The sequence below is a fragment of the Gordionus sp. m RMFG-2023 genome, chromosome 1 (assembly GCF_954871325.1).
Source record: "Gordionus sp. m RMFG-2023 chromosome 1, tfGorSpeb1-WG-v2, whole genome shotgun sequence".
In the NCBI taxonomy this organism is placed as follows: Eukaryota; Metazoa; Nematomorpha; class Gordioida; order Chordodea; family Parachordodidae; genus Gordionus; species Gordionus sp. m RMFG-2023.
Window position 1 is genome coordinate 79,622,248 of NC_088775.1, and position 21,076 is coordinate 79,643,323.

Consider the following 21,076-nt stretch of genomic DNA (forward strand, 5'->3'; position numbering starts at 1 on the left):
GGCGAGCTAGCTAAATAATATCAAAAATTACGAGCGGACCTGTTAAAAATTTTTTACTTTTAATTTTTATTTAAAATTTATCAGGTAACATTAAAAAATATATGCTTCATAAAATTTTAACATTTGTCCAAAGTACAAATAATTGTTGTGGATGTTGTATGTGGGAAAAGCTTATGAGATTAAAAAACTTCTTAGATTTTATTTACATGGATGAATATAAATCGACGTGAATAAAAATATGAATTCACCTGTGGCCCAAAAGAAAAGAAAATTTAATTATTAAATTTTAAATGCACTGTTTGAAATAGGTAGCATCCACGTCAAGATTAAATCACAACATAAGATTAGATGAGGTTATGAGATGAGAGCACACTTTTTAATTACATAACCATTTAAATTTTAAAGTAAGTTTATTGATTTTTTAAGGCCTAGCACCATTATTTTTTTGTACATTTCTTTAATTTATTATTTTAGAAAATATAAATTCCTCTTACGTTTCTCTTTCCTAATGTTATTTAAAATTTGTAATAATAATTTAGCAAGATTTTTTGGTTCTTTAAATTATTTCATTAAAATGTATTATTTATATTATATTTATTATTTTAAATTTCAATGATTATGCCTTGATGGCGCCAGTAAGTTTTTGTATAAAATTTTTATTTTTAAAAAAATTCTTATTTTAATTTATATTTAAAAAAAAAAAATCTTTTTTAAAATAATTTACATTTATAATGAGTAGTTTATCTTTATCTTCTTCTTCAAGCAATGCCATTACTATGATGGATTCTCAAGAGATAGTAGAAGATGAAGTAATTTATATTAATTTTATATTTAAAACTAATAAACCCAATGTTTTATAAAAAAAGACCTTATTTAGAGATTTGGAGTTAGAAAGTACTAATACTATTATGGATTCTCAACAGAAGAATGAAGATGATGAAAGTTTTAATATTTTTTTATATATTTAATTTAAATATTATACCTAATTAGTGTTTTCGGCCTGGGTTTAAGCCTGTTCAGAAGTTATTTAATATGATACCAATTTAGAGAAATGATAAAAATATTTTATTCAAAAATAGCGCACGGGTCGGGCTTCAGTCGACTCATGACTAATTAACCGGTTTGAATATGAGTCGTTTTGCCGGCCTCGGTCAACTATCTAGCAACAAAAGACATTGTGTTGTTAAAAAGACAGTTCACCCGACTCAGAGTCTCTAGACGTTATTCGAATTAGTTGATTAACTCAAGTCGACTCTTTTATAGTCAAAACAATTGGTCCCTTTATTTTAAACTCTTATCTATATAGGAGAGACTGGGGTTATTCGAACCAATTTTTACAAAATTGGCAGCTCCTATGATTAGATACCTAAATCTATATTCTATAAAGGTGCCTTATAAAAAATCTTAAGATTATAATTATTTTTTTAATTTTTGTAAAAGTGATAATTTTGTTCAACAAGTCCCGATAGCAGGGTGAGGCAAACCACTTCAAGAGGCTTCCTAAACCATTGGTTTTTTAGGCCATAAAATATTGAAATGCATTTTTATTTATTAATAATGATATGTATTGAATAATTTTATTGTTCAAAATATGATATTACTTATAAATTGAAGCTAATAAATAATATATAAAAATCGAAACTTAATTTTTGCTAATTTAATAAACATTTTGGTCATAAAAAAAATATGAATTAGAGATTAAGATTTCTAAGTATTCCCAAACCAATCATACCCGGTCCCCATTCCCTAAAGTTCTTAAATCAATTGGGTAGAAGAATTGCATTAAGGACAGGGGTCAAAAACGAGTCCTTATCTCATAAACAAAAAATCCAATTCGAAATCCTAAAAATGTTTCTTCGAAACCTCCCTTTTCCCTCCTAGTTCAGCACCTATAATTTGCAAAATATTTTTTTTAGCGGTTTAAATCAGGGTTGTGCATTTGACCGGTCAAATAAGTTTCTGTCAATTGATCGATATTTGACCGATAAAATATGGTCAAATTCAAATATATGTTTTTTTAAGTTAATATCTATATTATTAATTTTTTTAAATTCATTGTCATTAAATAACTAACATTTAGCTATCCGTAGCAGATTCTTGTTCTGATTCATATTCAATATTATTATTTTCTTTAATATTTTTAAATCAATTTTCCTGATGTCTTAGATCTTCAATCGATTTCTATTTTTATAAGAATATTAACCCAAATTGACCTATTTCCTTCAAAATAAGAAGTAGAACTAGGAATTATTAATTTCTTAATGTGGTGGGCAAAGTTTAATCTATTAACTTGAGGTCGGAATTGATTGTTTTTGGAAATTACTACTTTCCTAATTCGCTATATTAAACATGCTGTTTTTGCTTTTGAAATTAATTATATCACTTAAAATATTTTGGTCATCATTATCTTGTAAAATAGCTAATTCTAGAATTATATCACATATTTCATTAAATTCACTACTAGTGAGATTCCCCTCTTGATATTGTTGACCCAAAAAATAAGCAAAAATTGTGACCAATTTGACCGTATTTGACCAGGTCAAATACTCCTTTGGTTAAGTGACTGATCAATTGACCAACTTGCCAACCCTGGTTTAAATATTGATATAAATATCATAAATTGTTTCTCGTGAAATATAGATATAGTATATAATATTTATTTTTTCTTTCGTTAATTATTATTTTTTTTTGATTTTTTTGAAAGTAAATGGTAAATTTTTTCTTAAATTAAAATAAAAATACTCTCTCTCCCCCCCTCCCCCCCCCCCCCCCACGTTTTGGTAAGAAATATAATTTAAAAAAAACAATGAATTTTACTTAAATTAAAATAAAAATACCCCCTCTCCCCCCCCCCCCCCCTACCCGTTTTGGTAAAAAATATAATTTAAAAAAAATAAAACAATGAATTTTATATGCCAAAAAATAAAATTATTCCCCTCATTCCCTTTAGGTGCCAGCTAGGCGTTAACAAATTATAAGAATAAAAATAGATTAAGTTATTTATTTTTAAAATTATTATTAAAAATATAAACAATTAAATATATTTTTAAAATTATGATCCCAAATTAAATCATTGAGAATTTAATAAGTTATTTTATTAACATTGAATTTATATTTTTATAGAGTCTTATAAAAATAATTAAAATTGAAGGTATATTTCGTTAACAGATATTGATGATGGTGAGGATAATTTTAATTATTGATAATATAAATATAGATTCGCCCACAAATGCACTCCACATAGAATTTGATAATATTCATGAAGGTGCTAATATTCATACAGTTACTGCTTTATTAATGGCAGGTAAAATTAGTAAAAGAAAAATAGGGAGACCTTTATATGAAACTCTTAAATTACAAAAAGGTTCTAGGTTATTTCAGGTAATATCATAAGTTAGATGATAATATAGGGCATTGGCCAGAAGGGTCCAAAACTCGAAAAAGGTGTAAACTATTTAGCGTATATTCAAGGACTAAGTGTGAAAAATGTGAAATTTATTTATACTCTAACCAGAATAGAAATTGTTTCAAAACTTTTCATAATAAATACATATATATTTTTTTATACATGCAATTCGCTCAATGATGTCAAATTGTATCGTGATTTTTTTTTTACCTGTAAACTATGAAAAAAAGTAGAAATAAAATTTTACATCCTTAGTGTATATTAATGAAGATTTTTTATAAAAATTTTTTTTTAGTTTTATTTTAAAAAGTCGAGCTTTAAAGGGTTAATTTAGAAATTAAATTTTTGATTAAATTATATTTCGTTGAATACAATTTTTAAAAAATGGAATTTTTAAGTTTTTTTTCAAAACTAAATTGATAGTAAGTATAAAGATACTGTAAGCACTAGATTACGTAGTAATTAACAAATATAAATTAAATGGTAAATTTTTTTAAAAAAATATTTTTTCAAAGGGAAAAGGCTAACATTTTAAACGTAATTTTAATTATTTTTATATCATTGAACTAAGAATTAAATTCTCTATCCAAAAATGCTTAGATTTTTTGGATTGTGATTTTAATTCTGAGTTCATTGATATAAAAATACTTAAAATTTCCTTGGATGATACTGTATTTTTTAAATGTTTTACGTTTTTGTTTTTACACCATTTAATAAATTCATTTGAAATAAATTGTGGACCATGGTTATACTCATTTTTCTAATCTATTTATTCAATTCTTACTTGAATCTTTAATTCTATCGATCTCGATCCATTATAAGTATGCATCAATTCCTACCAGAGTCATTTTGGGTCGATTTTTCGCCCAAAAATTAACTCAATAAGTACATTAACAACATTAACTATACACAATATTTTATAGAATCAAAAGGCCGAAGTTTTCACATTGTAGTATAAAATAGTTATGAAATCATAAACAATGAAGGAATCAATATTCGTGGGTTTGACACAGATAAGATGTAATATATTTCGATAGTATAAAATTTTAACAATTTTAAAAATATATAATATAATATATCCTTTTTTTTATAATAACAATAAATCACAAATGATAATGATTACATTAAATTGGGTGGTAAATATTATTTTATTTTAATCATATTTATTTACAGATATAACTTACATTAAAGAAATTAAGCTTAAAATCAGCCATCACCCACCTTTAAAGTAATTAAATTATATTGTAGTTCTCTGGTATAGGCTTTTTCTTTGTCCCACTCCTTCCAAATTAAAGCCTATAGAGGTTTAAGCAACATTTTTCGAAATGTTGTGCCTACAAGTACGTGCGGCTTGCCCACAAACGTGTGGAGGGCTCCTCATATTTTTATTTTTATACCCAAATTAAATTGTTCCAATTAGATGGAAATGAGGAAAACCTAGCGTAGCTCTGTTGAATCTTCAACGTTAGAGGGCAAAAGCGCTATATATCACGTATCACGTAAATGATAAAATATATTTTTTATGTATAAATAATATATAGATAGAGCCCTTGACTAGCCAAGATGCTATTATATGTGACTTATCACAGATTTCAGATATATCTACATCTAGTAAGTTAAATATTTCCAATGTATTCAAGATGACTCCGACAAAATCTCGCCGAAAGTGTATATACTGCAATACACATTATAGTTTAAATACAGCCTCAAGTATGTATTATTAAAATTTAATATACGATTATAATATATTTTTAGCAAATTTAAAAAGGCACATTTCTAAATCACATTCGCATTTAAAAATGGAAAACAAAAACAAAAAAAGACATTCATTAGTGGGGATACGAAATTTAGTATCTCACGAAAATACACAATTGAATAAATTATATGAGATATATTATAAAATGTAACATCTCATTTAATAAAATAGAATATCCATATTTCAGAGATATTTTCTCTTTTATATTTAAAAATGAGAGAAATGTTAAAGATTTATATAAAAAATCTAAAAATAAAATTATTAAAGACCTTAAACAGGTCAATAGTAAATAAACTCAATATCTTATTGTTCTAAAACAATACATTATATTGACAAAAATTGGAAATTTGTTAATTTCCTACTTGATCTAATAGATTTAACTCATCCACATATGGGTGAGGAAATATCAAATAATCTTTTATCCTCTCTTCAATCTTTTGGCATACAAGAAAAAGTAATGTCCATTACTATCGATAATGCAAAAAATTCCCTCTCCTCTGTGTCTATTATGACAAAATTTTATATAGATAAATACGGTTATTCTCTATATAGCATTAGATGCCTGGCTCATATATTAAATATAATAGTGAGCTCAGGAATGAATATCATGAATGAAAAATTGGAAAAAATAAATAAATTCGTTAAAAAGTTGCATAATTCCCCCAAATTTATGAAGGAATATATGGAATTATCAGGTGGGACTCGTATACCACTTGATGTCGTCACAAGATGGAATTCCAAATTCTTAATAATTTCCATAATTAACAGTAATAACAAAAACCATTTTTAAATTTAATTTTATATTTAAAGAATGATGTGGTAAATGATTTAGGCAAGAAAGGCAGCCTTCCTGATAATCAAATTATTATAAATAATGAAGAGGCCAAATTTTTAAAAGATATTGAAATATTTTTGAAACCATTCTTCAATATTACCCAAGAAATATCCTCAGATACAAATTCTACAATTGGTTCGGCAGTTTTATTTATAGATGAAATTGTCAAAACACTAGAAGATGTTAGTGAAAATCATGAAAACGAAACAATAAAAAATGCTGCTAGTGTTATGTTAAAAAAATCAAAGATATATATGAAACACATAAATACTCTTTCAAATTATATATCGTGTTTGTTAGACCCAAAGACAAAGAAAAAATTTTTGCCTAAATTTATAAATAATCCTGATTATTTTAAAAATTTCGAAACGTTATATATTAAATATAAAAGTACAATGTCAGGATCGTCACCGTACGATTACAATGAGCCCGATGGAAGCCTCTGTGCGTATACATAATAAACTAAGAAGGTAAATATGATTACATAGTTATATATATATTGTCTTTATTATTTAGGGCTAATTATGAAATTCCACAACATGCCACAGATGAAATAGATACATATTTAAAAGAGGAAGTAGCTAGTCCGACAACCAATGTACTCGATTGGTGGCAAAAAAACAGCTCAATATATCCAACTTTGTCTTTAATGGCCAGAGACTTTTTGGCTCAGCAAACTACGAGTGTTGCCAGCGAAAGAATCTTTAGCAAAGCGGTGGAATGCATGACTAAAAAGTAACCGCCTTTCATCCATCACTTTGAAGCAATGTTTATCTATTGATTGCTGGGACATAGAACTTTTATAATGATATTATATTAACATTTTTTAAATATATATTTCCGCGTATTAATGAAAATATTTTTATATTATGTGTACGTTTATTTATTAATAAATTGAATTAAATTAAATGCGTCTTCTTTTGAATTTTTTTTATCATAAAGAATGCAGAATTTTTAGTTATTGAAGCGATATTTAATCATTAGTAAAAAAATGTGAAATAAAAATTTAAATAATTTTTATAGACTTTTCGTCTTGCCCTGCCCATATAAAAAAATTTAAACCACGTTCGCCCCCCATATAAATATAAATATGCCCATTCTTCAAATTTTTTAAGCATCTAATAAAAAATAAATTATTTAGTTTCACCCTTACTAAAAATTTCAAAATTTAGTAAAAAAAAATATTCGATTTAAATGATGATATTGCCAATTGTGTAAGTTTTTCCAAGACCTTTTTAGAAATACCTTTACTATTATTTTCATCAAAATGTAGGAAGTAAATATTATACATCCAAAATAAGTTCTCTTTTCGCAGAAAAAAACAGTTCTGATGTTTATAATTTTATCAATTATAGGACGAAATAATTGTAATCAAATCCTACAAGTATTTTTATTAACTCATTAATTTTTCCGACTATAACATCCGAAACAGTTATCGATAATCTGGTATTTAAAATTTTTTTTATAAGAATATATATTTTAATGTTTATCTAATGAATTTTAAATGAAAAATAAAAGTTAAAAGTTTGTTAGCCTTCTTATTGTTAAAATTTTTCAAAGATCCGTTAGCACTTTTAAAAATTCGAAAATATTTTAAATAACGATTATGACAATTATCATTCTTCTATGGTACATATTCATTTAAGTTTTATTTTAACATCCTTACAATATATATTCTTACCTATTTACTTTAAAAAAATTCAAAACACAAATAACGATTATGACAATTGTCACCTATCTATGGTACATCTTCACTGAAATTTTATTTTAACATCTTTACAATATATATTTTTACCTATTTGTTTTAAAAAAATTCAAAAAAGTTTACAAATAACGATTATGACAATTGTCAGTACATCTTCACTGAAATTTTATTTTAACATCTTTACAATATATATTTTTACCTATTTACTTTAAAAAAATTCAAAAAAGTTCAAAAATAACGATTATGACAATTGTCACCTTTCTATGGTACATCTTCACTGAAATTTTATTTTAACATCTTTACAATATATATTTTTACCTATTTACTTTAAAAAAATTCAAAAAAGTTTAAAAATAACGATTATAACAATTGTCACCTTTCTATGGTACATCTTCACTGAAATTTTATTTTAACACCTTTACAATATATATTTTTACCTATTTGTTTTAAAAAAATTCAAAAAAGTTCACAAATAACGAATGGTACATCTTCACTGAAATTTTATTTTAACATCTTTACAATATATATTTTTACCTATTTACTTTAAAAAAATTCAAAAAAGTTCAAAAATAACGATTATGACAATTGTCATCTTTCTATGGTACATCTTCACTGAAATTTTATTTTAACATCTTTACAATATATATTTTTACCTATTTGTTTTAAAAAAATTCAAAAAAGTTCACAAATAACGATTATGACAATTGTCACCTATCTATGGTACATCTTCACTGAAATTTTATTTTAACATCTTTACAATATATATTTTTACCTATTTACTTTAAAAAAATTCAAAAATAACGAATATGACAATTGTCACCTTTCTATGGTACATCTTCACTGAAATTATATTTTAACATCTTTACAATATATATTTTTACCTATTTGTTTTAAAAAAATTCAAAAAAGTTAACAAATAACGATTATGACAATTGTCACTTTTCTATGGTACATCTTCACTGAAATTTTATTTTAACATCTTTACAATATATATTCTTACCTATTTACTTTAAAAAAATTATAGTTCTAAAATAACGATTATGACAATTGTGACTTTTCTGTGGTATATTCACTAAAATTTTAATTTAACATGTTTACAATATATATTTTTACCTGTTTGAAAAATTCAAAAATAACGATTATAACAATTGTCACTGTTCTATGGTACATCTTTACTGAAATTTTATTTTAACATCTTTACAATATATATTTTTACCTATTTGCTTTGAAAAAATTCAAAAAAGTTCAAAAATAACGATTATGACAATTGTCACTTTTGTATGGTACATCTTCACTGAAATTTTAACTTAATATGTTTACGATATATATTTTTACCTTTAACCTATATATGCTGCTAACTAAAAAAATCAACTTAGTCGACTAAATTAGTTGTTTTAGTCGACTATATTAGTCGTTTTAGTCGACTATGTTAGTCGTTTTAGTCGACTATATTAGTCTTTTAGTCGACTATATTAGTCGTTTAGTCGACTATATTAGTCGTTTAGTCGACTATATTAGTCGTTTAGTCGACTAATTAGTCGTTTTAGACGATCAAATTAGTCGACTAATAGACTAATTTAGTCGCTAAAGTTTTTAGTCGATTTCCATGACTACGACTATTAGTCGTAGTCGAAAGAACTCGACTAATTAACAACACTAGTGCTGCCTCAATTCGGTAACTTTGGTTTTTGCCAAAATTTACAGAGGCATTATCAGCGCAAAAAGCTGACATGCAAATCATAACCCTGAATCAGCTATATTTATCATTATGTGGCTAGCTACATCGTTGGATTTTTCACTATCCGAGGAAAAATTTTAACAGTTTTATGGAAATGTTGCTATTCTTGTTGAAATAGCGAAGGATCAACGAAAATGTTTTAATATTTCCCTTATTAGATGCATCTGTTAGAATTGAATATGGATACCCATCTTTCAAATCGTCTAGAATTGACCTCTAGGATACTAAAACACTTGTGATAGCCTTGCCCATTTTTGTTCTGCCACAAGTAAGGTTTGAACTTATATTGGAGTCGTTAAATATCATGATAAAAAGATTCGACCCACATTGTGATGATATAGCTCTGTGAATGTTGAACTACATGATAGATGTATACGATTTCCGCAAATGTAGTTGCATCTGTATTATTTATTATTTGAGAATATTTTTGTATTGCAATCAATGTTGACCCCTGTACTGACTTATATGAATGAAATGATGTTGATTTATTATTGGATAAAAATAAAACAGGATAGAAAGAAATTTACAAACTAGACATGTTTTTCGAATAAATATTTAAAATTATTTTAAAACTCATCAATTAATGTCTCTCAAAATTATTATTTATATATTAAAAATGTTAAAATACTAAAAAAAAATGCGGGAGAAATTAAAAAATAGCGGTAGATTTCCAATTGCGGTAGTTTTGCGGGAGAGATGTCTGCGTGTAAAATAAAAAATTACGGGAGTCTCCCGCTGATGGAGGGAGAGATGGCAGCCCTGAACCCTATTCATGAAATCAGCTGTGAAAATGATACTCATAATTTTTTTTAACTACTTAGCACTAATTTCGAATTCAAAAACCGAAGCTATATTTTGTCATTTATGCGGAAAAAATAGAATTAGTAAAAATGAGCCCTAAAAATTTGACAATTATCCTAAATTTCGCATTTAAAGGATTTGCACTTAAAAATATATTTAACATTACACCACAGCGAATTTTAACAAAATGGTGACATTTTCTCATTTAAGTATTTCCGATTAAGCCAATTTGTGTATTATAAAATTGTTTAATATTAGAAAAACTTAATTATAATATACTTACTTTATGTTTATATTATTCTTAAATTAATTTTTTTTTTAAACTTTAATAATTAATTTGAACACTTACGGAATTTATTATATAAAAATAATTTATTTCAAAAAGTTGATTAAGAATACAAAGTCTTCTTCCAAATACCAAAAGTAGCTTTTATAGAATTTTTTATTATTTCAATTATGAAACAAATTTATTATTGCTAAGTCCATCAAAATTTAGTTCTTGTGGCAAAACTGACACTAGATGTTATTTTTCGGCATATTACAGTATTATTATCATATTAGGACAAAATTAGTTGCTGTACGTTTTGTTAGAATAGCTCTATAATTTTTATATGTAGTAATTATTTAATTGACCGAGGAAGTTTTTTTGTGTTTAGATGAACCTGATTTCATAAAATTGATCATGCGAGGAAAAATTTTTGTTATGGCATCATCCCATGCCTTAAAGTATATATACAATTAATATAATATATAAAAAAATTACATTTTGAAATTATCCACATTTGTCAGGTAAAAAATTTAAAAAGTTAGAAAAGCCAGTTTTCGTAAGCATAATTTATAATGCCTAATAAAAATTTAGTATTTAGTACGAAATTTATTATTTGAACTTATTTTAAATTTTATAAAATGTCTATTTGGCATATGTCGCTTTTCATCATACTTCGGAATATGCACGAACCTTGACGCATAATCAGCTGATATTAAATTTTTTAAAACCTGATTCTCATGGAGAATCTGATTAGAAACACCAACGATAGTGTTTTAAGATCGTGTAGAATCGCTGATGAAACTTCACAGATTGCCAATCAGATAACTGAAGATTTAAATTGTCAAAAGGAAAGTTTGTTAAATACTCAAAAAAAAGTTCACATTAAATATTAGCTTAATAATAAATATTTTTAGGCAGAACAAACAAATCAAGATTTATTGAAAAGTCAAGTATACATAAGAAAAGTGTTTTTGAAGTATATATTTACTATAACAACTTATAATATATAATTTAGCACAGTCACAAATAAATATATACTCTATGGTGTTATATTGTTGGAAATTATAATATTGATATCATTGTTATATGTTAAATATTTATCTAAAATTTTATAATGCTATTTTTAATTACTATAACAATGATTACAACATTCTTTAGTCTTTATCACTTGTAGGTTTAAATTCACAAAGTTGATGTAAAGAATTACTGACATTATTTAACCCTTTCATCAGTTTATCTATAAATTCTTCTGATTTTATTCGAGTATTGTTGATATCATATTCTTTCATATTTTGCTGTAAACTAAAATCAAAATGATTCTGAACTAATTGCTCTTGTTGGTCTCTTATTTGATTCATTTTGTCATACAAATGTTGACCTATAACATATAACATTATATATTTGTATATACTATATTATTTTTTAAATTATAATGATTAATTTTTTATAAATTTATATCTGCAAACCATTTTGTAATTCTATTTGAAATGCTTAAAAAATTATTTTACAAAAACAAAATATGATAATAGTATAGAAAAAGGTGAATAAATAAAACCTCTAATATTTATTGTAATTCTCAGATATTTAATCAATATATTTTTTTTCATTTTTGCCAGTATAAAATTAAAATGGAAATCAGTATTAAATACAAAATTGGCCAGTAATTTTTATCAGTAAAAAATAAACATTTCTTTATAAGTAGCAGAGATGTGTAAGGTTAGGTTCATAGAAAAATTTTGTATAAGCTACCTATCCCATTATTTAAATGTTTATCCAACCCAACTGAGCCTGATAAATTTTTTACTAATATCCTAACCTGGCCTGTTAAAATTTTACAAAAAGTCAAGTCTAATGAAATATCTCACCCAACCTATTAAAATTCTAGAATATCATTAAATTTTTTAGAAATTTTCAATGTTTATATCTATTCTTTTCTCAATATCAATTAAGACTCTTATATCTCTACTCTATGACTATCCATTTTATAAATTAATTGTGTTTTAATATCTGACTTTATTTATAGGTTTATAATATTTTTAAACAGCTCTTAAAATACAAAATAATCATGTTGTAGTTTATTTTAAATAAATAAAATTAGATTGAAATTCAATGTCTGGCCTAGTTTATAATTTATTTCAATTATGGAATCAATTTATATAGGCAGTTTTTAAAATAAAATAGGCTCATTGTCATTTCAAAGAATATTAATCAAATTCTAAATCAGAGATTTGTGAGGCCTAGCCTGATTTTATATGTATGAAATGTCCCACCCAGCTTGTTAATTTTTTATGTAAAAATTTTCTGCTCTGCTTGATCCATCAAAATTTTAATAAATTTGCTCAGCTAGGCCTACAGATTTAGTATACCTACAAAAATACAAATCGAATATTTGCATTATTCATATTTGATTTGTAAGTCTTGGTATGCTCAGATTGTTAAAAATCTATCCCCATCATGGGACAAAAATTTTTTTTGAAACCAACTCCTTGAAAAAGTAGTTCAAATAAGGTTAAAGTGTTAGATGGGGCGGTGGTAATATACGGTTTTACTAAACTAAATAAAATGTAAGCAAACTTACATTTTAGTTTCTCTCATATAGTTGTTAAAAATTTAGAAATTTTTTAGCATTGTGTTTTTCCAAAAGAACAGTTAATTTTTTAAAGAGGTAGATATATTATTTTGCATTTCCTAATGCAAAAAAAAACGTTTACCAATTTTGCACATGCCATATAAGATATTATTGAAATAAACAAGTCATTTAAATTTAATTACTGGATATATTTAAATAAGGTAATATGAATTAATAATTTTTTGGACCCCTCATTTATTACTTAAAATGAAATATTAGATAAATCAATAAATAGTACATTATAACCATAAGTGTATCCAGGACACTGCTAAAGGTGGAGGGAAAATATTGTAAGCCCTATATTAGATTTTCATAAAAATCATTTTCGGTCTTTAATTTTTTTTATTAAAACGGTTTTTTTTTTCTAAAAATTTTGAATTAGTCGTTATTTTAAAAGTTAACTTTTACTAATTTTTCTTTTAAATTCTTCTTTATAATGATATATTTGTATACATTTTTTGGAGGAGGGGGTCGAGTAGTAATGGCTGAAAATGTTTACATATTTAGTCACATTTTATAATTTTTGGCCCAGCCCGTGTTTATAGAAAAATTTATTTTAAAAAATTATATGGGCCAATCCATATACCTGAGGCGAGTTTTGGTCTGGGCTAGCAGGCCTATAATATGTACATAAACTATTTCATGCATTTTGAATTTAAACATGTCTGGGATCCTATAACATCAAGGGGATTAAGATTTTGGTAAAACCCTAAATCCAAAAAATTATTCAAGAGGACTTTTATTTTAACCGTTTAAAAACTGTTACTCTTAATAAAATATTAATGGCCAAGGGTAGGCGGTTTATTCAAAAAAGAATGCAGATGAAATAAATTATTTATATTCAATTCTTTTGGATGAATCAAAACCTAATAATTTATTATTTAATTAATATATTCGTTTTTCAATATGTCTAGTTAGTTACTGACATACTTTTAAGAAAACGGTGCTCCTAGTAAATTCTTCTTGCATGATTTTTTTTATAAGTCTTAAAAAAATATTTTATTTTTTAAAAAAATAAAAATTACAACTAAATTCTATATTTAATATTAATATAATAAATCATTTAAAAAAAATAAACAGTCAAAAATCTAAAATTCCAAAAGTTACCATCCCAATTTTAGAAAGGATAGTTGATTAAGTGAATATGAACATCACTTATGCTTGGGTCATGATTTACATAATATTGTTACAGTGGATGGTATTAAATAGCTTTTGTTGAATATATTACCAAATGAATAAGAGAAATTATACTGCTCTAGGATATAAAATTGCAGAGTTTGAGGCAGATCAAGGAAAATGTCTATGTACAATATATCTAACATTAGATATGCTAGATATTGATAGCACTAATCTATACTCTGATACTCGTTTCAAATTGGCGATTCCAATGATGATAATAACAATAATGCCACACATGAAAACGTTAAAATTATATGTCCCAACCAGGTGGCATAGTATATTAATTATGCTTGAAAGCATATCTGTAGCAAATATAAATTTAATTAATAACGATTGAAAAGATTTTCAAACAATCTCGAACTATGAATCAGTTATAGTAATAGAGCTACTAGCGTTTTCTAAAATTTAAAGAAATAGTTGAATTTCTATGCTAAAAAAAACTTGCATTACGATATCCGGTTTGTGATCTGCAAGTAATAATATATAAGTTTGTTCATATTTTAATTAATTTTTTTTTCAAAAATAATCTAAGTGTTGGCATCTTTTCTAGACCCCAGATTTTAAAAATTGAAAATTGTGTCAATGTGAACAAAATTACAGTCGGAATTTATAATAAAACATCTTAAACGTATAGAGTATGATGATATAAAGATAGAAAATATAGCGATTGAGAATTAAGAGGAAATATTAAATTCAAAATAATTGACAAAATTAGCTACTAAACACACTTTAAGTGATCTTGAACAGAAATGCCATATTCTTCTCGGAAAACGCCATCACAAGACATGGATTAAATTTCTGGAAGGATTAGAGGATCTAACTTCTTAAATTTTCCGCGCTACATAAAAAATTTCTCATGTACTGGTAACTAACACACTTAGTGAAAGAGTTTTCTCTTCCGCTGAGTTGACGTTGAATTCAAGAATGTCGTAATCGTAGAAATATATATATATATATATGTGTATATTAAAACATTAATTATTAGAAATGTCAATCATAGTAAAATAGATAAATAATATGGGATTATTGATAAAAATTGGATTATTGAAAAATTATTTTTTCTTTGTATTAAATTAATTCTTTTCTTGTGAAAACATTAAATAAAGAAACTTGTGAATTAAAAAGTGTTGTGATTGTTTTATTTTAATTATTTTTGGGCAGTTATTTGATTATTTTATTTAAATTATTTTTGGGCAGTTATTTTAAAGATCATCATCATGTATTGAAAATTTAAATAAAATTACAAAATCGATTTTGAATTATGAGTTTTCTATTAAATAAAGTTCTAAAAATATATCGAGATATCTGAAGTGTAAAAATTAATAAACAATTAAAAAAAATATATGTTGCAGACCGCTGATTAGATTTTTGAAACTCGCGCTAATTTAAAATGATAAATATCAGGCCCTTTAACAAGACTAATATTCATAAATTTAAAAGTTTATAAAATATTTTGAATGATAAATCACTTATTTATACAATAACATTAATCTATTTGCATAATAAGTAATAAATAAATATATTATGAAATTTGAAAAATTTTTTTTGAAAAATTAAGACGCGATTTTGTTGGATTTTTATAATATCCTCCAATAACCGTTCTTATATAAAGGATAAATATTGGCCCAATCTGATAAAAAATATCAGTAACCCTAGTTACAAACAATATTTTTCAGGGTTGGCATGTCGGTCAAATACTCTAAAATATTACTGGCAAATAAATATTTTGATATAATTAACTAGTATGCATTAAAAGCATGCTTATCAATATTATTAGGTTACAATTTATTTAAAAATATATTTGTAAGATAAAAAGGAATCGTTTTAATTAAATTTTATATTAAAATTTAAAAAAGTTTATAATATATTATAAAAGAATTTTTTTTAATAATAAAATAAATAAATATAATAATTTAGCTTAGTCATGGTTTATTTTTTAATAAATTATATTAATTCTCATTTATTTTACTTCTACTTGCTACATTTGATTGTAATCTTTTTAGTTGTTCTGGTCAGATTTACAAAATAATTTATTCAAGTAAAAAGCTATATAAGCCAAATTATTGAAATAATTGGTCGATAATTATAAAATAATTAAGATTGAAATTTTACAATCATCAAAATCTTTTATAGTTGAATTTTAATAAATTAGGGATTATGGTCAAACCAAAGCATTAAGTTTGGAAACATTTTCAATAAGTATGCGATGGTAAATCAGTTAAAGCGGTATGCAGGTTTTGCAAGATGTCCTATATTACTCACTTTGATAAAATGGTTAAGCATTTATTAAGCAGCTGTACTATGTGCCCTGTCATAATGAAGGAAAAATATTCAAATTCCAAAATATTAACCTCGACAAAAAATATCACAAATGTAATTTTGTAATACTTCTAGCTCTAATGAAGAATTGGGTAAAATTAGTGAGAATAATTATCAATAGGGATGTACCGATATTTTATATCGGATCGGGCCGATATTTCACCCATTTTAAAATATTAGTTATCGGTCAATATTATAAAATTTCCCGATCTGATCTGATATAAAATGGCGTCTTTAACAAAAATAAAATTTTTAAAAAGTTATATCTAAAATCATTTATTTTTATAAATAAAATCGAAATCCATTTTTATGTATATTTTTTTTAATAATAATAATTACATTCTGCCATATTGTTATTTTTTTGCGCATTCTGTTTAAAAAAGTGTGCGATAAACTCTTCAGAATCTGTTTTTAGTGAAGTTGGTGATATTGACAGTTACCATCGCGCAGGCTGACCTCTGATAAATTTGAAATTTTGGTATTTCTAAAAAGAAATCTTCGAAATATTATTTTAAATATTTATTTCAAATTTCATAACATATTTCTTTATTACTTATTATGTATATAGATTAATGTTATATAAAAGTGATTTAACAATAAAAATATTTTATATACTTTTAGAATGGAATTTGAATTGAATATAAAATATAACTGGTAAAAAAGAAATCTTCGATATATTAATGTTAAATATTATTTTAAATATTTATTTCAAATTTAATATATTTCTTTATTACTTATTATGTATATAGATTAATGTTATATAAAAGTGATTTAACAATAAAAATATTTTATATACTTTTAGAATTGCAATTGAATTTAAAATATAACTAGTCATTATAATATATTTAAATGACATATATAAGTATAATTAAATTATAGATGTTATACTAATAAAAAGTATATTAAAAATTAAAACCATAGGTATCTTTACAGAATACAAAATTAGATATGATATCGGATCGGTAATCGGCCGATATCAATTTAATACAGGAAATACCGGATCGGATCAGCTTCCAAAAAGTTTGCCTTATGACTCAGGAGAATTTGATTCCATATATCTGATCAATCTACAAGCAAGGCGATTAAATGTAAATCTCAATCTTGTATAACCGATTTCATAGATAGAATAAATCCCAAAGAAAAAAATGAGCACATTGTTTGCAAAATGTGAGCAATTAACCAGACCACTGAAAATCCCTACAATAGGTCCTATTTACACTTTACCCAGGCAAAGGCAGTTGGCTGGATATCTTCTATACAAAAGTGTCAGGAGATATGTAGGCGAGAGTTGCAGATATAAAAATTAAATCTCCTCACTTATAAATTGGGCTGGAGCAACATCTGAAACGAGAGAATTATTAAATTTATGGTGATGACGCCTGTTCCAATATTCTACAAATTATTAAATACTGAGGAAAATCGCCATACGGAAATTGTATTGCCCAGAAATTTAAAAATATAATTCATGAATTGAATCTGGCAAAAGAATATTCTCTGGTTACTAATGATGCCGTTAACATAAAGGTAGCCTGAAAAATTCTAAAATCTGAATCTATTTATTATACAATGTTATGGTTATGCAGCGCATACATTGCAGTTATTCTTTCACTATTTTGAACAACTTCTGTTACCATATTTCAATAATTAAAGAAATTGTTAAATTTTTCAAGAATAAATACAAAGCAGCTGCAGTATTTTCCCATAATAAGAATCAACATACCATCTACATAAAGTACAATTATCCAAACAAAACTTTGTCAATAAAATGTATGGGGCAAATACAAATATGTAAGAAAGCTCTGAAAACATTAGGTGCTGAAGAAGCTGTATGTGATATTTGTCCCATATAAATTACCAATAATATATTAAATGAAGAAATATTTTGGGTGAAAAATTTAAAAATTTAAGCTATACTCCAACCTTTAGCTACCTCATTGTTGGTGCAAGGGGATTTTGGCCCATGTAAAAACGGGATGCTTAATTTGGAAAAACACATGATACAATCATGCCATGATTCTAAATTCTCTCCACCTGAAGAAAAAAAAAATTAAAGTTAAGTTTGAAAAGAGAAAAAATGATCTAAATACATGCTCACAAAACTGCTTATTTATTGGACCCCTAATAAGGGGAGCATCTTAATAGTATTGAATTTGATGAAGCATGTAATATAATACAAGAATTAGGTATTTTACAAGGTGGTGGTGATGATGATAATCAAAATATTTTAAGTGATATAATAAATTTGAGAAGTAAAAGCGGCATATTTAATAGCCAAAATATGTGGAAAGTGGTAACTTCCATAAGAAACAATCAGATTTCAGCCTCAAGTTAGTGGAATGCACCTGGCTCATTAAGAGAAGTAGCTAATATTCCCTAGTTTGACTTCTTTTTCAGAAAGAAATTGGTCAGTTTGGGGAATATTCATATGAAAAACAGAAATTGATTGAAGACTTCTACAACAGGAAAATTGGTAAGAGTATATCATAACTTAAGATTGATTAAAAATATTAAAGAAAATAATGATAATGAATATGAATCAGGACAGGTCTCTGCCATGGAGGGCAAAACATTAACTATAGAATGAACTAAAAAAATACTATTAAATTTAATATTATGATTCATTATAATATTATATATATATATACAACATAAAGTTAATATTAGCATGAAAACATTTATTTGAATTTAACCATATTTGACCAGTCAAATATTGGTCAATTGACCAAATCATATTAGACCGGTCAAATGCACAACCCTGATATTTTTGCAAAACACTCATCATCAGATTTGTAGTCATTTATATTAAATTTAAGAATCATTTGGGTACAGAAATTAATTCAAAATTCCAAACTAATAAATATTGAATATAATTTATAAAACTATTTGAATGCTATTAACAAATAATTGTCCTTACTAAACTAATATGACTCTTTTTGAGGTTATACAATTGGAGCAATAAAAATGTCATTCAATCTTGATGCAATATTCTTCATATTAAGTTCAAAACAAAAGTAAAAAGAATTAGGAAAATTTTATTAGCAAATTCTTCCTAATCTGTTTAGCAATTTGTAAACAATTTTTTCCCAGTTCAAATTATAAATAATTGTATTCCAATTTTCTATATATTTTTTTAATTTGTAAGGATTAATTTTTGGGTATTGGTTACTGGTATCAGTTATAATTGAAGATACTATGTTATATCTCAACTAGAAATTATAGTTTAAGTTTTATTATTTTTTTTAAATCGAAATCTTGATCACTAATATATTTTTATATGTTTTATTTTTAAAAAAAGATTTAAACACAATTTTAAACCATTTAAGTTAATTTTGCAGAGCCTAATTTAAATATTTCTTTTAAATATAAAGCAGTACTACTTAAGAGCTTTGGAATAGGATTTTTAAAAACATAGGTAACAATTTTCACAAATTAATTTATTTTCAACAGTTTATAATATCCACAAATAAACATTCTTTCCACATATATAATTTCAATTAGCTTTGTTCAAAAAGTTAAATGAGTGATTATTCTTTTATATAATAAACATGTCTAATAATTAGAGGTTGAAAAAGATTAAAGTAGCAAAAATATTAATATAAAACAAAAGTATCAAAATTTAATTGTGGTAATAAAAAGGTAGGAATTTATTCCTTCTTTAAATTTATTAACAAAATCATATTAATGCAATAGGATATACAGCTTAGTTGAATTATAAATAGTATTAATCATAATATTAATTTTTACCAAATGCGTCATGCTTTCCATTTGTAAATTCATTAACAAGATTTATTAGATCATCTCTATGCCCAACTCTTGTATCACTTTGATCTATTTATTATAAAATTATATTTATAAAATTTTTAAAACCTTCATAATTTAATCCTGGAATCATATTCGATTTAATTTACATCTATCAATAAATCAAAACTATATTGCAATAGCTTAGACATAATGATTTAGTTGTATATATTTATAAAATGTAGTATTAATTGAAAAGCTTTATATAGAACGCGACATTTAAAAATGTGATAAAAAATATTATAAATTTTGTTTCATTTTAATAAGTAAAGAATTAAAATGTAACCCCATATATGTCATAATAAACTGAGTTCTGTCGTAATTTTCTTCAAAATAAAATTAACACTCCTGAAGATAAAATAAAGGCAGACTTTACCTATACGTTTATAATCTATATATTTTTTAGACCTTGTTAACCTAAAAACAAAACGAACTATTTCGAAATCACATTTTTTAATCGCGAACTAGTCCATATTTATTAAATAATTAATTACTAGTTAAATCAATTTTTAAGCTTATTATAAAACTCATAATGTAAAATTTTCCCGGCCCAAATTTAGGATACAATAAATGAGGTCCTTTTTCTAATCTTAAAAACTTCTTATATAAGAAAGGGGAGAGCCCCAAATTATACACAGGAAA

The 21,076-nt window shown here is 25.0% G+C and overlaps 1 protein-coding gene across 1 annotated transcript; it reads right to left on the reverse strand.

Moving 5' to 3' along the window:
• Nucleotides 1-11,455: 11,455 nt before the first annotated feature.
• Nucleotides 11,456-20,755, reverse strand: LOC135931949 (uncharacterized). Its single transcript, XM_065469267.1, has 3 exons — nucleotides 20,504-20,755; nucleotides 20,381-20,464; nucleotides 11,456-11,887 (listed from the first exon to the last, which is right to left on the reverse strand). The coding sequence occupies exons 1-3, from the start codon at nucleotides 20,526-20,528 to the stop codon at nucleotides 11,664-11,666; spliced, it is 333 nt and encodes a 110-aa protein (XP_065325339.1). The 5' UTR covers nucleotides 20,529-20,755; the 3' UTR covers nucleotides 11,456-11,663.
• Nucleotides 20,756-21,076: the final 321 nt, after the last annotated feature.

Bases quoted from the DNA above. Each gene is read 5' to 3' on its own strand.
- LOC135931949 (XM_065469267.1), bottom strand. From the start codon at position 20,528: ATGATTCCAGGATTAAATTATGAAG. The intron at 20,465-20,503 runs GTTTTAAAAATT...TATAATAAATAG, and splicing joins TCCAGGATTAAATTATGAAG to ATCAAAGTGATACAAGAGTT. The intron at 11,888-20,380 runs GTAAAAATTAAT...TATATGTTATAG, and splicing joins TGGAAAGCATGACGCATTTG to GTCAACATTTGTATGACAAA.